General features: G+C 35.9%; 1 protein-coding gene and 1 long non-coding RNA gene across 5 annotated transcripts in view; one reads left to right on the top strand and one right to left on the bottom strand.

Moving 5' to 3' along the window:
• Positions 1–7,814: 7,814 nt before the first annotated feature.
• On the bottom strand, positions 7,815–9,458 carry POU3F1 (POU class 3 homeobox 1). Its single transcript, XM_066574778.1, has one exon. It carries the CDS (start codon positions 9,407–9,409, stop codon positions 8,282–8,284), a length of 1,128 nt encoding a protein of 375 aa, XP_066430875.1. The 5' UTR covers positions 9,410–9,458; the 3' UTR covers positions 7,815–8,281.
• A 299-nt stretch (positions 9,459–9,757) lies between these two features.
• The window catches only part of LOC136573485 (uncharacterized), a 44,292-nt gene continuing 39,170 nt past the window's right edge, over positions 9,758–14,879 (top strand). For 3 of the 4 annotated variants that reach the window (XR_010785891.1, XR_010785890.1, XR_010785888.1), the window contains exon 1: positions 9,758–10,318. This is a non-coding gene — a long non-coding RNA (uncharacterized lncRNA). Of the gene's footprint in view, positions 10,319–10,479; positions 11,068–14,879 lie in introns of those variants that run through there. The other variant, XR_010785889.1, reaches the window with a different exon arrangement.

Raw genomic sequence — 14,879 nt, 5'->3', positions numbered from 1 at the left:
TTGGATACAAAATAGTCAGTATAACTTGGAATTATAGAGCAGAATGTCATAAACAGAAATAATAGATATGCATGCTTGTGGAAATTGCTACAAATCTTGCTAATTGTGTGTTTACAAATATAATGTGTGAAATCAAAATAGGTTTTTTCACCCATATGGATTGCTCTGAACTGAGTTATCACTGTAGAAATATATATTACATCCCTAATCTGGGATATAATGAAATGCAGAGATATTGTGGAGTTTTCCACAATACAATAAAAATTTGCATTCATGTACTGCTGATAGGAAAGCATCTTCCTTCAAATGATACTACTAGGGCATCAAACTGAGGACAGTGTTCACACTTTGCAACACTTTCCTTTCTTGTTTGCTCTGTCATGATAGAACCAAATGATCTGATTAGACTAATGACATTTGTCATTACATATATTTCTGATTTAAAAAAATTAATTAATTGCACCTTGTGCCCATCAGCATGTTGAGATATATTATAAGCATAGACTGCTAAATACAAGGGGCATCACAAATGAAGTGTTGGTCGGCCAAAGATGTTTTATTTAGGCTTTCAGCAGGGATGCCTAGCTTTGTTCCCCACCCTTTGTACCCCAGCATCATTTAGCCTGTGAATGATATTATTGTAGTGCGTTCTAAATCTGTTTAACCCAGAATGCAATGCAGGCCTCACTGGCCAAGGAGGGGATTAGATGGTGGTAATTACGGCTCTCCTTTGCTAAGGGGGAGGAAGGTGGATCACGATTCAACACAGCATATTGATGAGCAGATAAAAGGCAGACTAGTCCTCTCTTGGGAGAGTAAGGAAAAGGAAGTAAAAGGAAGAAACAGAAAGGATTCAGTAGGAGAAAGTGCAGAAAGTGTTAATCTACTGACCTGCAACTATTGAAAGACAGCGGTGTTCATGATATCAGTGACCAGAACAGACCTGCACTATGTATTCAGATAAACAGGGGCCAGTCCATATTTCTGAGTAACAAATAATGTAATCATTTCTCATTGACCTCTTGTGTACCTTGTCAGAAGTGCAATTAGATAAGGCAATACATTTATTTTCCTATGGAACATTACACATGAGGAGTTGGGCTAAATAAAACTAGCATTTATCTCACATTTCCCAATGCAAGAGGCGGTAATATCTAAGTCCAGTATCTTAACTCCATGGATCCCCTTGTGTGAATGTGTCACTATACCAACTATTGTAGGTGTAATGTAGAATTAACACTAAATGCAATCAAACAAATATTGCTAAATATATATACAGTATGTAGTATTGAAAATGACTGTAGGCTGCTAGGACCTAACTCAAGCAAGAGGGTAATTTAGGGAGAGGATAATACGGTATGTAAATGTCATACCAAAATCTGTTGGCCGATAAAATATATTCTCTTTGAATACTTGGGTAATCTTTAGTGATCTGGTCAATCTGACCTACTAGGATTTATAATCTGTTGTAGACACTATATTTTGGAATCGTGTACAAGCGTGTTTAATTAGAAACACAATTATACAATTTGTGTGCCACAGAGAAGAATTAAGTTCAGTTCTTAAAAAGGTCATTGTAGTTTTACTACTAGGGGTTATTGTTGTAGATCAGGTATAAACTCACTGTCAGAGTCTTGCCTTCTCTTATAGGCAAAAACATGCACAATTTTTTGTGGAGGCATTGCTTATCTGTCTTTGATAATTAGATAATTGAAAGTTTTGTACATTTACAACTCATACTTTCCCTCTTGAATGTTTGATCTACAGCTGACTATAGAGACCTGGAGCTGTGCTGTATTCATTAGTTAATATTTAAGTGAATCGTGCCATTGGCCTTTCAAGTTTACAAATCTATCTGAAAATTTGTATCTATTCCTTTAGGAGGAAACTTTCCAATACTAGAAACTGCTGTTTCATACATTCTGTATAACCACACCAGCCTGGTGACTGATACTAAACTCCAAGCAATCTAGAAGTCAAGTAAATTGCGAAACAAATACTGTTCTGGCCCAAAAGCTATACAATATCATGTTTTATTGGTGTCCTGGCATGGAATGCATTGATATAAAAGTAACTTATTCTTCATTACGTGAGGACTCCGTGATTTCTTGCTAAACATTTGATAAAGGTTGTGTCAATTGACTCTATGTTCTTATGGGTGTGCAACATGTCATCAGCAATAGTGTCATCATTTTATTACATTCTTTTCTACTTGACCTATATTCATCTCTAAAAGTCCAGATACGATGACTAAGTCTTCATTCGAAAAAGGAAAACATCACTGTGGAATGCGTGGCATAAGCTCAAAACTGTTTGTGTATATTGTTATGGTTTATGCTTTAAATTAACTGATGATTACTGTGGCCATGGAAGGTATAAATGTATCACTGTATGGTGTCTTACAAATGCGACACATTTTACCTGGATTGTGATATCACAGCACAGAAAGTTCTATCTTAACACATTAAAAAACTGTTGTTATGCTTCTGGCCCATTATTTGCATATTGGATAACTTTAGGGTCATCCCATGTATAATGACACTTATATCTTTCTTTTCATTGCCAGGGACATGTAAGAGTCTGTCTTACTGAAAAATGTTACAGAATTTGCAGCACACAACATTAATCATGCCCCCATTGTTGGAAATCACTACACTGCTGATTATAATGATCTGGACACCTGCATCTTTACATAAGAACAACTAGTCATTTACTTTATATGGCTGGGATGTGTCCCTTTAAAATATTACAGTACGCATAAAACATTGTGATTTCATATGATAGGCTATAATAGCTTGGAAATAACTTTCTTAATAGCATGGTCGTTCACCAACAGCAGAAAGAGTCTGTCGGTCTGTCTATGTATGGCACAGTGTCCCAAGTTACAACTTCTGGACATTGTGGCAACTATAATTTCATAGAAATTGCAGGACTTGAAAATGTCATTTATTCAGAGCATTGGTTTCTTGGCTTCCATATATATATATATATATATATATATATATATATATATATATATAGTTATGGTTATCGGTTACCCTACCTCCAACTTTGCCTACTAGTGACAGTTTATTTGACAAATACTTTCCTTTCTCTGAAACAGCTTTCAGCCTTAACACTCAACGGATATAAAAGGAAGACGCTCCATGTAGCAGCAGAAAATGTTCCTCTGTAAAGAAATTTCAGTGTTAAATTCAGTGCATATCAGTCTTCTCTTATCCATGTCTGTGAATAATAAATAGGTAGTTTAAGAAAAAAAATCTTTATTTTATATGTCTTAAAATCAAAGCTACTCAGCCCTATTTCCCCAGTGTGTGTCATATGGTGATGTAAGTGAACATGCTGATACATTCAGTGTCCTAGAGTTTTGGACTTACAGCATCTCACTATTTTTTCTATCCATGGAAATATCAAACAATTTTAAAATATATCCACATATAAAGTCAGTGTACAAAGGCGCAAATGATGCTTCGATAAAATTGCTATAAAATGTTAGTCAGAAGGCCTCTGACAGCCACCCTGTCCCCAATATGTAGGCCTCGGTTTACTAACTGCTGCCTCATTGTACAATGATTCATGTATTGTCATGTAGTAGTAATCTGCTTTCTGATAAACAACTAAGAATATTGTTAAGAATAACATTAACACTTTAAGTTAAGGGTCTTCTTATGATCCTTATCGGTGGTTTGCTTCCCATACAGGTGTCATTCATACGCTCAACCTATTGCATTATGACAGTATAGCGCTCTTTTGGAAGCAGGACTTGCTACATTTGCTGACTAAAGTAATGTTATTGTTTGAAGAATCAATTTGTTTGAAAATGCAGAGTATGACATATTAGGCAATGTGCCTTATGTATTTTGGGTGCCTCTCCGCGTTCCTTTGCCAACTGACGCTCTCCACTCATGGCAGAATGAACATCACATAAGAATTCATCCAACATGTTAATCCATTGTCTCATATAAAATGTATCCATGTCTTTCTATATCCAACATCCCACCATGCCATAAGCTTGATATGTTACATTTACTGCGCGTGTATGTTCACAGGACACAAAGGATACTGATATTCACATTCAGTAAATCATATTCTTTACAATCTATTCCTTTTCTGAATTCTTTAAATTCTTTTAACACAATTTAACATGCCATTTAAATTGTTCTTATTTAGAAATACGTCAATCTAAGTCAATTCAGTGAACCACTGCCACTTGACCATCCAACAGACCAAGATGCTACTGTATGTACTATGCTTGCTGTAGTTCTGTATATAAAATAAAGCTGTAAGATAAAGAAACCTTACAGTTCAAAGAAAACAATGATACACCATACGGTTCTCATACATTTGATAAAAATCAGTCTTTGGATAGTTGACGACTTGGGTTTGCTTGTACTCACTAATGAACTGAAGAAATTCAGGAACACTGTTTTCAAGGACTGACAAATAATTTGAGGAATGAAAAAATTTTCTAGAAAAAGAAAAACATTCTGTTTAATAGGAAATAGAATAAACCTGGGATCAATCTAAAAAAGCCACAAGGCACTAAAGGTATCCCAAAATTTGAAGTATTGCAAGTATCGCGTAAAACCCTCATGGTAACCTCTAGCAATGTATTAGCATGTGAAATATAAAATAGCAGGAACAGTATCTAGTGGAAATCCTATATGTGTTATATATATTATATATGTATATATATATAAGTGATCGACCAAAAATAGGAAGATAGGTACAGAGTCACTACTCATCATATTTGTAAATATATAATGCCTATTTCTCTCTATTAATATACACATAATGCACACAAATATACACAATATATATATGGCATAGATCAATTAAATCTGTTATGCATGAAATTAACCCATTCCATGTAGCTCGAAGTGTATTGCCAAAAAGGGATTAAAATGTTATTGATTTTGTATTTTCCATATATAATTGTTAAAATATTATAGAACATGATGACTGGAGAACTTATTAAACAGGAGTCAAAGTGCCTTCTGGTACCACTCAGGTCTGTACAGGAGTAGATAAAAGAGAAAGTGTCTACCTCAAGCCAAAGAAACTTAGCTTCAAGACATCTGAGGATAGTCATTAGCCAATAACCAAATTATCTGTACTAAAGATGAATTTTATATTATCATTTTCACCCTATGGCTAATACCACCCATCTGTTTTCTAAATAATGAAGTTGTGTTAATTGTTCATTTCTGTTGTTTCAGGGGTTGTAAGATTGATATTCAACTATCTACAGTGTTTATAACATTGGTAGATAGCTGAACATATATCACATAAATTCACAAATATACATTTGATAGTTTATGCAATGTAGTGAGTGTGCATTGTGTTTATCCCAGAATTCATACACATACACAAACATTACATTCCCTGTACAAAACCAAAACATAGCTCAAAGTACATTGTACAAATCGAAAGAAGTTTCCAGATTAGAAAAATGTAGACATTTCCAGGACAGTACCAGGTTACTGTTAGTTTGATGTAAAACAATATAGGTGTATGCAATAAAGTACTAACCTAAGTACTGCAGATATGCAACAAAGTTTGTCTTATACAAAGTTTATCTGAGCTAGTCTCCACACACAGTCTGATGTGACTGCTGATATATATATATAATATCTCACATATCTGCCCCTGTGGTGGATATAAATATTAACACATAAAATTACCCTTTAATTTCCTATAAAATTACAGTATTGGTAACTGAGAAGTGCCCTTTTTTACTTTCTATTACAAATCATGAAGCTATCCCCAGTCATTTATAGGGAACAATCATACAATTCTGAGTAGAAAGTGCCTGAATATTTTTTTTAACTTACTGTTGCAAGGAAAATAGCTTGATCTCATGAGGCATAATAGTAACATTATGCCAGCATAGTATGATCAGAAGAAAAGTGAAGTAGTGCTAATAAAAGCAACCAGAGATACCTGGTTTTCTCAAATTTGAAGCCTGGTTTAAAGATTTATCTATTAATTGCTTAATATACATCAAATGAGCAAACACCTAAGCATACAACTAAAATTACATGGAGGCACAAAATAGCTGCAATTTCCCTAACACTACTCAAAATGTATCTAGCTATGAAAAATGTATGCAAATAGGAGGCGTTAACATTTCCTGCATTTGTTCAAAACATAGAATTAAAGTAGAATATGCAAGTATAAAGTAATTATTAACATTTTGAAGGAAATACGTAAGAATTGTGAAGAATAAATTACACTTTGGAAAGCAAATACAAGTTCAGAGTATCAATTTTACTATAGATCATTTTCATGGTAGAGTATCAGTAATATGCACGAGAAATGGCAGTAGAATTTCCCTCATGTAGTTCTATGTATAAAGGATAAAGTTTAACTAGTACTACAACATTTACAAAAGGTAGAAAAGTTTGATGTGGGTCACAGTTAAAACACTGTAGTGGAATCAGCAAGCTGCAGTACTTAAAAGTAGTACAGTACAAAACAATGGCATATAACCATGTTTATCATTATCAAGCCTACTATCTGTTATATGAAAAATTACAGTCACAAGAGGAATAGTTATAATGTATGCGTGGGCAATACATATTTATGTGTGTGTGTTTGTAAATATATTACATTTTGTGAAGTCTGGCTGATGAAAAATATAAATCTGCTGTATAACTGTTACTATGTGAATGATCATAATGATACATAAACATTAGTGCATCTCTATGATTATGTACTATTATTTCCATCTATAACTTCAATAATACCCAAAAAGCTGTCAGATAAAAGCATATTAGAGAGTCAAGTTATTGAGTATACTATATGAGTGCAAATTAAATAAATGCATGAATAAACATAAATGTGCTGATTGTAAAGCTGACCAACACTTATTCTTTTTTGAAGATATATTTAATGCATTCCAGTTTTTAGCTAAAAACTGAACTGATGGGCTTCCAAATCTATTTACATATAAAGTAAAATAAAAAAGACACAAGGCTTTGTTAAAGGGATTTCATTTTTATGTAAGTAATACAATATTACTTTTAACATAAATATAAAAAGTAAATTGCAAATCTACATTTGTAAAAGTTACAAACAGAATTCACCAAACCAAAAAAAAAATAATAATAATATATATATATATATATATTGCAAAGTAATTTACACAGCCAAAAATGTGAAAATAAATAGAAAGGGGGAGGTTTTTTAAGGAAATAATATTAAAATATTCTCTCAAAATTAGTAATTGTACAAAAGTGTGTAGAATGAAAACAGAACCAAAAAATACACGAATTTCAAAAACATACATATGTATACATATAACACATATTTACAATATTACGTAAAAAATCTTTTTTTTGTTGTTTTTATTTGCTTTATAATGGAATATGCAAGTCTCCTTGTATCCCTTTCCTTATAACTCCCTTTTTTTATAGTATATAACCTACATGTTATAGATTTATGGAGACATGTAGATAGTTGGCTATGTGTAGTCCTGATTTACTAAATCATACAGATACAGTAAAGTAATGCATTGAGTTTGGCATCGTGGTATACCTAGACATAGAAGTGGCATTTTGACCTTAGAGGTTGTGGTGAAACTATGTCAATTAATAAAGAGTCTAAACAATTCAAGTACATCATTAATTCTGGTGAAGAACTATTGCTCCATTCTCCTATCAGGTCTATTTGGATATAAATAGGCTACTCACCAAATATTACCAGGCCATTTTAACCAGACACATGATAGCATAAGAAGCAAATGAAAAGAAAGATAAATAAAACTTTGGACATGTATTTGCTTTAATAAAAGGTATGTGAAACCCAATAAATAAATAAATGTCATTTTATTGTGTTTTAAACAACAGGGGTTGATAGCATCCACTTCCATGCCTGAGATCTTTCCCTTCCACTGCACTTCAGGAGCTAAAGAGTCTAATTAATAAATAACACCTTCTCATTCAGAGCTGCCAAGGACTTTGTAAGGAGATTTACACTGTTAATAATAAAAAATATTCACAGTTCTTATAATCTCAATCTATCCCACAATTTTCTGCTCAATAAATTATCTCCCTCCCCTTCTCCTTTTACCTTCAAGAAGAAACAAGAGTAAGTGATGATGATCTGAACTGGAGCAAAAAGATTTGGGGAAGGGACAGTATTGTGGTGGGTATTTGAATCTTCTGCTGAAAGGTCCTCCAGTCTCTTTCTAGGGGTCCTGTAACTATTTTCTTTTGTAAAATCCAAAAGTACTTACTTCATCCCCACCCCCTCACATCCTCTCTTTATATATTTCTAGTCATTGTACTGAGGTCTGCAGTGTGTGATGGAGTGGAGGGGTCTCTGCTTGTGAATACACATCCTCCATGGGGGGGTGAGGAACCCCTGCTGGGGTCATCCTTTTCTCTTTCTGCCTTCTGTTGCAAAACCAAACTCTCACCACCTCCTTCTCCAACTGGAGACTGTCTGCCAGGCTGGTGATCTCATGGGCTGATGGTTTAGGGCACTTTAGGAAATGGTTCTCTAGTGCTCCTTTCACCCCAACTTCTATGGAGGTCCTCTTCTTCCTTTTCCTTCCCTGGGCTGCAATCTTGTCGAGATTGGTCGGGCTTCCTGTAGTAGAATCTGTCTCCTCAAGCCACTTATTCAACAGGGGCTTCAGTTTACACATGTTCTTGAAACTCAGCTGCAAAGCTTCAAACCTGCAGATGGTGGTCTGGGAGAAAACGTTGCCATACAGGGTGCCCAGGGCCAAGCCAACATCTGCCTGGGTGAACCCCAGCTTGATCCTCCTCTGTTTGAACTGCTTGGCAAACTGTTCCAGGTCGTCGGAGCTTGGGGCGTCTTCATCAGAGTGGTCCTGATGATGGTTAAGGTGCTGAGGAGGCGATTCAACGTGGGTGTCAAGGACTCCTGTGTCATCATGCAAGGGGTCTCGCATGCTGTGGTGCAACGAAGAAGCCTGTGGCCCCAGCATGCCATTCAGGTTTGTATAGGAGGACTGGGAATAAATCAGAGGCTGGTGACTGTTGGAGCTGGGGGACATCGGAGACAAGTGATGCCCCCCACCCTGTGCCCATGCATGACTGCTGGGCGTCTGTTGGTGGACCAGGTGTGATCTGTGGTGGTGGAAGCTGCTGCTGAGGTCCTCTCTGCTGCTCTGCACAGCAGCTTTGCTGTGATCGTTCTGCCCACCTAGGTGAGAGCCGCTGCCCCAGTCGCTGGTAGGATTGGGCAACCACTGGTGGTGGGTGAGGCTCATGGGGTGCCCAGCGTTGCTGGCTAAGCCTTGCAGGTATTCTTGGTGCATCATCTTCTGCACCTCTCTGTAGGTGGTACCCTGGTGCATCCTGTCGGAGTCCGGATGCATGAGAGGATTGGAAGGCAATGTGTTATTCCTGGGCAGATACTGAGCAGTTGCAGCCATGGCTCCTACTCCTTAACTGGCTGCAAGTTCCCTGCTTTCTGCGCTTTAGACCACAGCTCCAGCCCTGTACAGCGAGCTCCAGCGCGGCGCCCGCCCAACCCCAATACTATTGGCTTATCAGCTCCTGACTGACACTAGACAGTCACCCCCTCAGCTGCCATTGGCTGCGATCCGCCCTGCCATTGGCTGCGCACAGCATATTGACTCTGTGCAGCTCTCTCCCATTGGTCGGCTGCTTTCATTCATGCTGTTTTGCAAACAACCACGTGGGGGAGTAAGTAGTGTAGTTTTGCAGTTTACATAGAAATACATTGTAAATAATGCTTGCCATTTTACATTGGACTTCATGCATAGGACATGGGCAGGTTTGGCTGGAATTATGCATTATTAATTCCTCTTATTATGATACTTGATCAAGGCTAATTGACAGTGTTCAATGAAAAGGGGGCACTACCAGATCTGGGGAAAGGAAAGGATTATCCGATCGTCAGCCTGCATGCACTCTCATGTAGCATACATGTAAGCTATGCGGGCACAGGAGCGCTGCTCTGAAGGTGTAGAGGCTGCGTCCTGCCTGCTCTCACCGGGTACGAGCGCTCCGCACAAGTTTGCAGCACATTTCGTTGTAAGGTGATGCACGTCGCACGATCGGATCGCCAACTATAATGGGATAAAGGCGATTTTGTCCACTAAGCAGTTCGTGCAATCAGATCGGTTACAGCCACTGCTTCGTGTGTCAGCTCATTCTCGAGAGTAGTTTTCTGAGTTTTGTAATACATAGTAAAAGTGTCCCCTATTTCTAAAACACAAATACATCCCAGCAAAGAGACTGGATTTCGTTTACATTCGTAGTGATGTAACTAAAGAAAGTGTGGAAGCACCTGGGAAAGCGGTAATTGCAAGAATAAGGTAATGCATATCCATCCATACTATATGTGCGTGTCTGCAATTTTATATATATATATATATATATATACACACACACACACACACACACACACACACACATACACACACGTTTTAGCATGCATTCAGCAATACTGTGTGTGCAGAAAAGTTGAGAAATGGGATATTCTCCATTGTAATGAGGCTTGCCCTGATGATCTAATGAAAAAGAGGCAGCTAGTGACAGTATTTGAAATACTAGAAGAATAACCATTCTTTGCAAGGCTGGGAGCCTTTTCTTCCCCTCCTTGCACGGTCTTTAAATCAAAATAATATAATTACCCAGGCACTCCAATAACCACAACTAATTATTCTGAATTAAATTTTAATCCTACTGCATCTATCAGGGCAGGAAAAACAAACTATTTACCAGGCTGGGTGTTATTTAAGAAATAAAACAGCATTTTGGTGCCTTTCAAAGTCAATTAGCTAGTGATGGCCATTCCTCTCCCTCTCTCTGTCTGCACTCATTTCTGATTGTTTTTCTGGGCACGTTTTGCCCTAACTGCAAATTACCAGTTGTATGAATTGCAGAGCAGCTGCCATGCACAGAGCAGAGAGAGAGAGCTGAGCACACACACTCACACAATCAGCTCCCTTATGCCAAACTGAAGCATGCACCTCTCACCAGAGCCCACCTCACACCATGGAGAGGACTGGCACCCTAGATCTCTAGTCCAGACCTCCAGCCTCAGCAGGACTACTTGAAACTGGTAAGTTCTCATAAGTACAGTATGGAGTGCTAGGATCACAGCTCACTGCTGCTTTATATACTGTATACACCTTACATATGAGTAGTTTCATCATTAGTATTTGCATTATAATTATTAGTTGCAGTCTCACTAGCTTTTACTATAGTAGTTTATTTTTTATCTTGAATCAATAGAAAACGTAATAATGAATTAATTGTTGGATGATGTATTATATGATCTTAATGTAACCATAATATGATTTATATATAACATAAGACAATACAATAATTAGCCTTAAAATATGTAGCATTCAATAAACACACACACACACAGATATATATATATATATATTAATGATCAAACACTTTGCATCTATGCAGTATATATGTATATATATATATATATATATATATATATATATATATAATTTATTTATTTGTACTGCATAGATGCAAAGTGTTTGATCATTAATTCAACACTGTTATGCTAGCACAATGTGTATGTGTTTATGCTTGACAGTGAATGGGTGGCCGTTATATATGCTGGCATAGCATTTTTAAGCTGCTTCTGTGCTTTAAGGTAAATGTTATGGTAGTCAAAAATTATAGCAGATTCATCCAGCCCACATAATTCTTACATTTTAGGGTATATATTAAGAAAAAAATTATATATATATATATATATATATATATATATATATATACTTGTGTGTATATAATATACACGTGCATTACATATATGTGTATCATATATACAGCATATATACACACTGTAGAGAAGTAGCACAGATGAACTGGTAGCTTAACAGTTTACTTTATGTAGGATGATACCTCTCTGAGGGAAATAAACTCAGTGGGAACAGCAGATTGCAAGTGACAGTCTCAGCTTTGCTACACCTGAATATATATATATTACATGTATATGGTCGTATACGTTTGATACGCTTAAGATGATAATGTAATACATCGATAAGGTCCTGATTGTTTTCTGTATTTCACAAATGACAATCCTATTATCTAAAACCTAAATGCAACATTGAACCTTTTGGGGTATGGAGCCTGAATTATTCTTTGGATGTAAAGAGTTTTATTTTTTATGTGCATTGGATTATCAGATCTACTTATCTTAGTCTTCTTTTCTCCAGATTTATATGAAATAAAATGACAAGAATTTATTTGTCTTGTATTTGTCCTAGAAATTTCCTCTAAGACCCTTCCAATAAAGATGCTTCTCTTTTAATGTCATTATGAGCAACTCCAAAATTCTTTGATTCCTCTTTACAGTTATCCTAATTTGTAGACATGAAAAGCTGGCAAGATGGTTGGAAAGCAGTGAAAAGAAAGACTAGCTGTTGTGCTGTTACAGGGACAGGCAGTAAAAGTTGGTTAAAAGTGTCCAGATTGGCTATTGTGTAGAATATGGCCTTGTCTTTGTGAAAGGACATATTTGTCAGGATCCCAATGGTAACTATGGTGAGAGAATTAAAGGCCTTACAGAAAGCAAGCTGAATAGAATTCAATCAGAGATAGAGAGAAAGAATGAGAGAGGGAGAGATAGAAAGAGCAAGAGATAGGACTGTGTGTAACCTCAAGCCCACAACTCATGGACACTGACATTAGTCATGTATGTCTTGTAAATCTAAGTTCATAAATATAAGCATTATCATATTAATAAAGAGAAATAAAAATCTCTCAATGAGTCATAACATTTTTATATTCAACTTCCAGGAGGTAAGTTTCTTAATTACCGACAATCACACATATCAAAGTTGAGGAAATAACTGGTCCATCGTCTTATTCCAAAGTATAACAGGTGACCTGACACTGTTATCTCACCCCATTGTGCCGAGCTCATCAGGTATTAATCACATTAGGAATTGTGGTCATCACCTTTATATTGTAGATTACAGTTGAAGCCTATAGCCCTAGAATAAATGTCTTAGATTTAACCATTTTTGCCATCACGGAGTTCTGACACTGCCAAGTGCTACCTGCAAGAATTAACTTTTCCAAACCTATACCTTTTGTCACAGATTGGTGCAAATATAAAGTGGGGTTGAAAAATTCTCTATTGTGTTTTTATGTCTTGTTTTTCTTTTTAATTTTAGAGAATATTGCTAGAAATGTATCATAATGTTGTGATTCCTAAGTACTGCAGTTTTATTCTTTCACTTATTCAGACTTCAATCTTGAGTTGTGCAGTGGTGCCTCTCTTGCTTTCTGCTATCATGTCTATCTATCTATCTATCTATCTATCTATCTATCTATCTATCTATCTATCTATCTATCTCATATCTATCTATCTATCTATCTATTTCATATCTATCTATCTTATATCTATCTATCTCTCTATCTCATATCTATCTATCTATCTATCTATCTATCTATCTATCTATCTATCTATCTATCTATCTATCTATCCCATCTTACAATACAGAACTCCAAAAACCTTTGTATGCTCTCCTTGTAGATGTATGTAAACTTCATTTTTCTTTTTGGAAGTGTACAGTTATATAGTACACTGTTGTTCCTGCATTGCAGTCTGTGTTGACCCAGTTGATCCTAAAGCTTTGTGGTGCACTAATGGAATGGTTACAGGTCTTTATGGTTTGACACACTGGTTGTTTAAGATGCCTGGACAAATCCCCATCTATAAGAGTACACAGATCATACAGAATAATTATGGGAACTCCAGTTTGTAATCTGTTGGGGTTGATTAGCTTTAATAACATTGAGGTTCCCCATTGGTAAGGTGGTGCTTAGTGACATTAATCTTAGGACCAGTAAGAGAACTTCCATGGTTGGTAATGTGGAAATTTTTTTGACCTGTGGTATATTCTCAATATTGTCAGCATCAATTATATATTTATAGTATAAGTTATTTTATGCAGGACTCAATCATTTTAATTAACATAATTCATATAAAAAATTGTTATGGCTTCATCGGATTTAGTACATTTCCAGATGCACTTAATATATAGGCCACAATCTGTTTTTTTAATGGCTTTATAGTTTAAGTCATAGCACAAATAAGTACACAAATCATCTAAAAATCAGGTTACTAAGAGCATGTAAACTCTTTTGATTAGTAGTTACCCTGAATTACCAAAGCAACAAGTATGTGACAATACATGAATAGATGTGTGTTATCTTTAATCTAAAAGAGACTCAACTATGATTTGAGTAATATGGTCTTATGTTCGGGTATACTAAATTATTCACAATGACTTAATTTTAGACAAGTACAAGAAGTGTATGCTGATGCAGCAGAACTTAGTGTGTCACTTGTACCATAATACTGTGAAAAACCTGTGCTTTTAAATGGAACTGCAGGTAAATATACTGACCTAACTCACAGAATTATCACACGTCTTTATTAATGCATCACTAAACAGTTAAATGACTAAGATAACACATATCATTTTAAAGCATCACTAGATTCAAACGTTGCTAAGAATACTATAATCCGCAGGAAGGGTTAGCAGTCAATGAAGGTTCATAAGTCATGAGTTCTTCTATAAAACAGACGCTAACCACCATATTATCACCTTTTAATATTCTCTCACTGTCCATATATGAATCGACCCCAGCTAGTTGCTCTTTAAGAAAAAACACATGGTTGGTTGAATATAATAATACAAGATGTAATCAATGCAATATTAAATTAGGAATAAAAACCCCATAAATAATAAAGTAATTTTCTAAGCTCCCCTGGGCGAAGAGCTTGTGTAATTGGTTTATATTGTATACATAGTCATGGTTAGTCTTAACTCTTCTTTCCTGTGACTTTGAGGCTGCATTTATGTCCTGGCTAGCATCTTTTTATGCCAAAAA

The sequence above is a fragment of the Eleutherodactylus coqui genome, chromosome 1 (assembly GCF_035609145.1).
Source record: "Eleutherodactylus coqui strain aEleCoq1 chromosome 1, aEleCoq1.hap1, whole genome shotgun sequence".
Taxonomy (NCBI): domain Eukaryota; kingdom Metazoa; phylum Chordata; class Amphibia; order Anura; family Eleutherodactylidae; genus Eleutherodactylus; species Eleutherodactylus coqui.
This window is presented reverse-complemented; position numbering and strand designations above follow the sequence as displayed.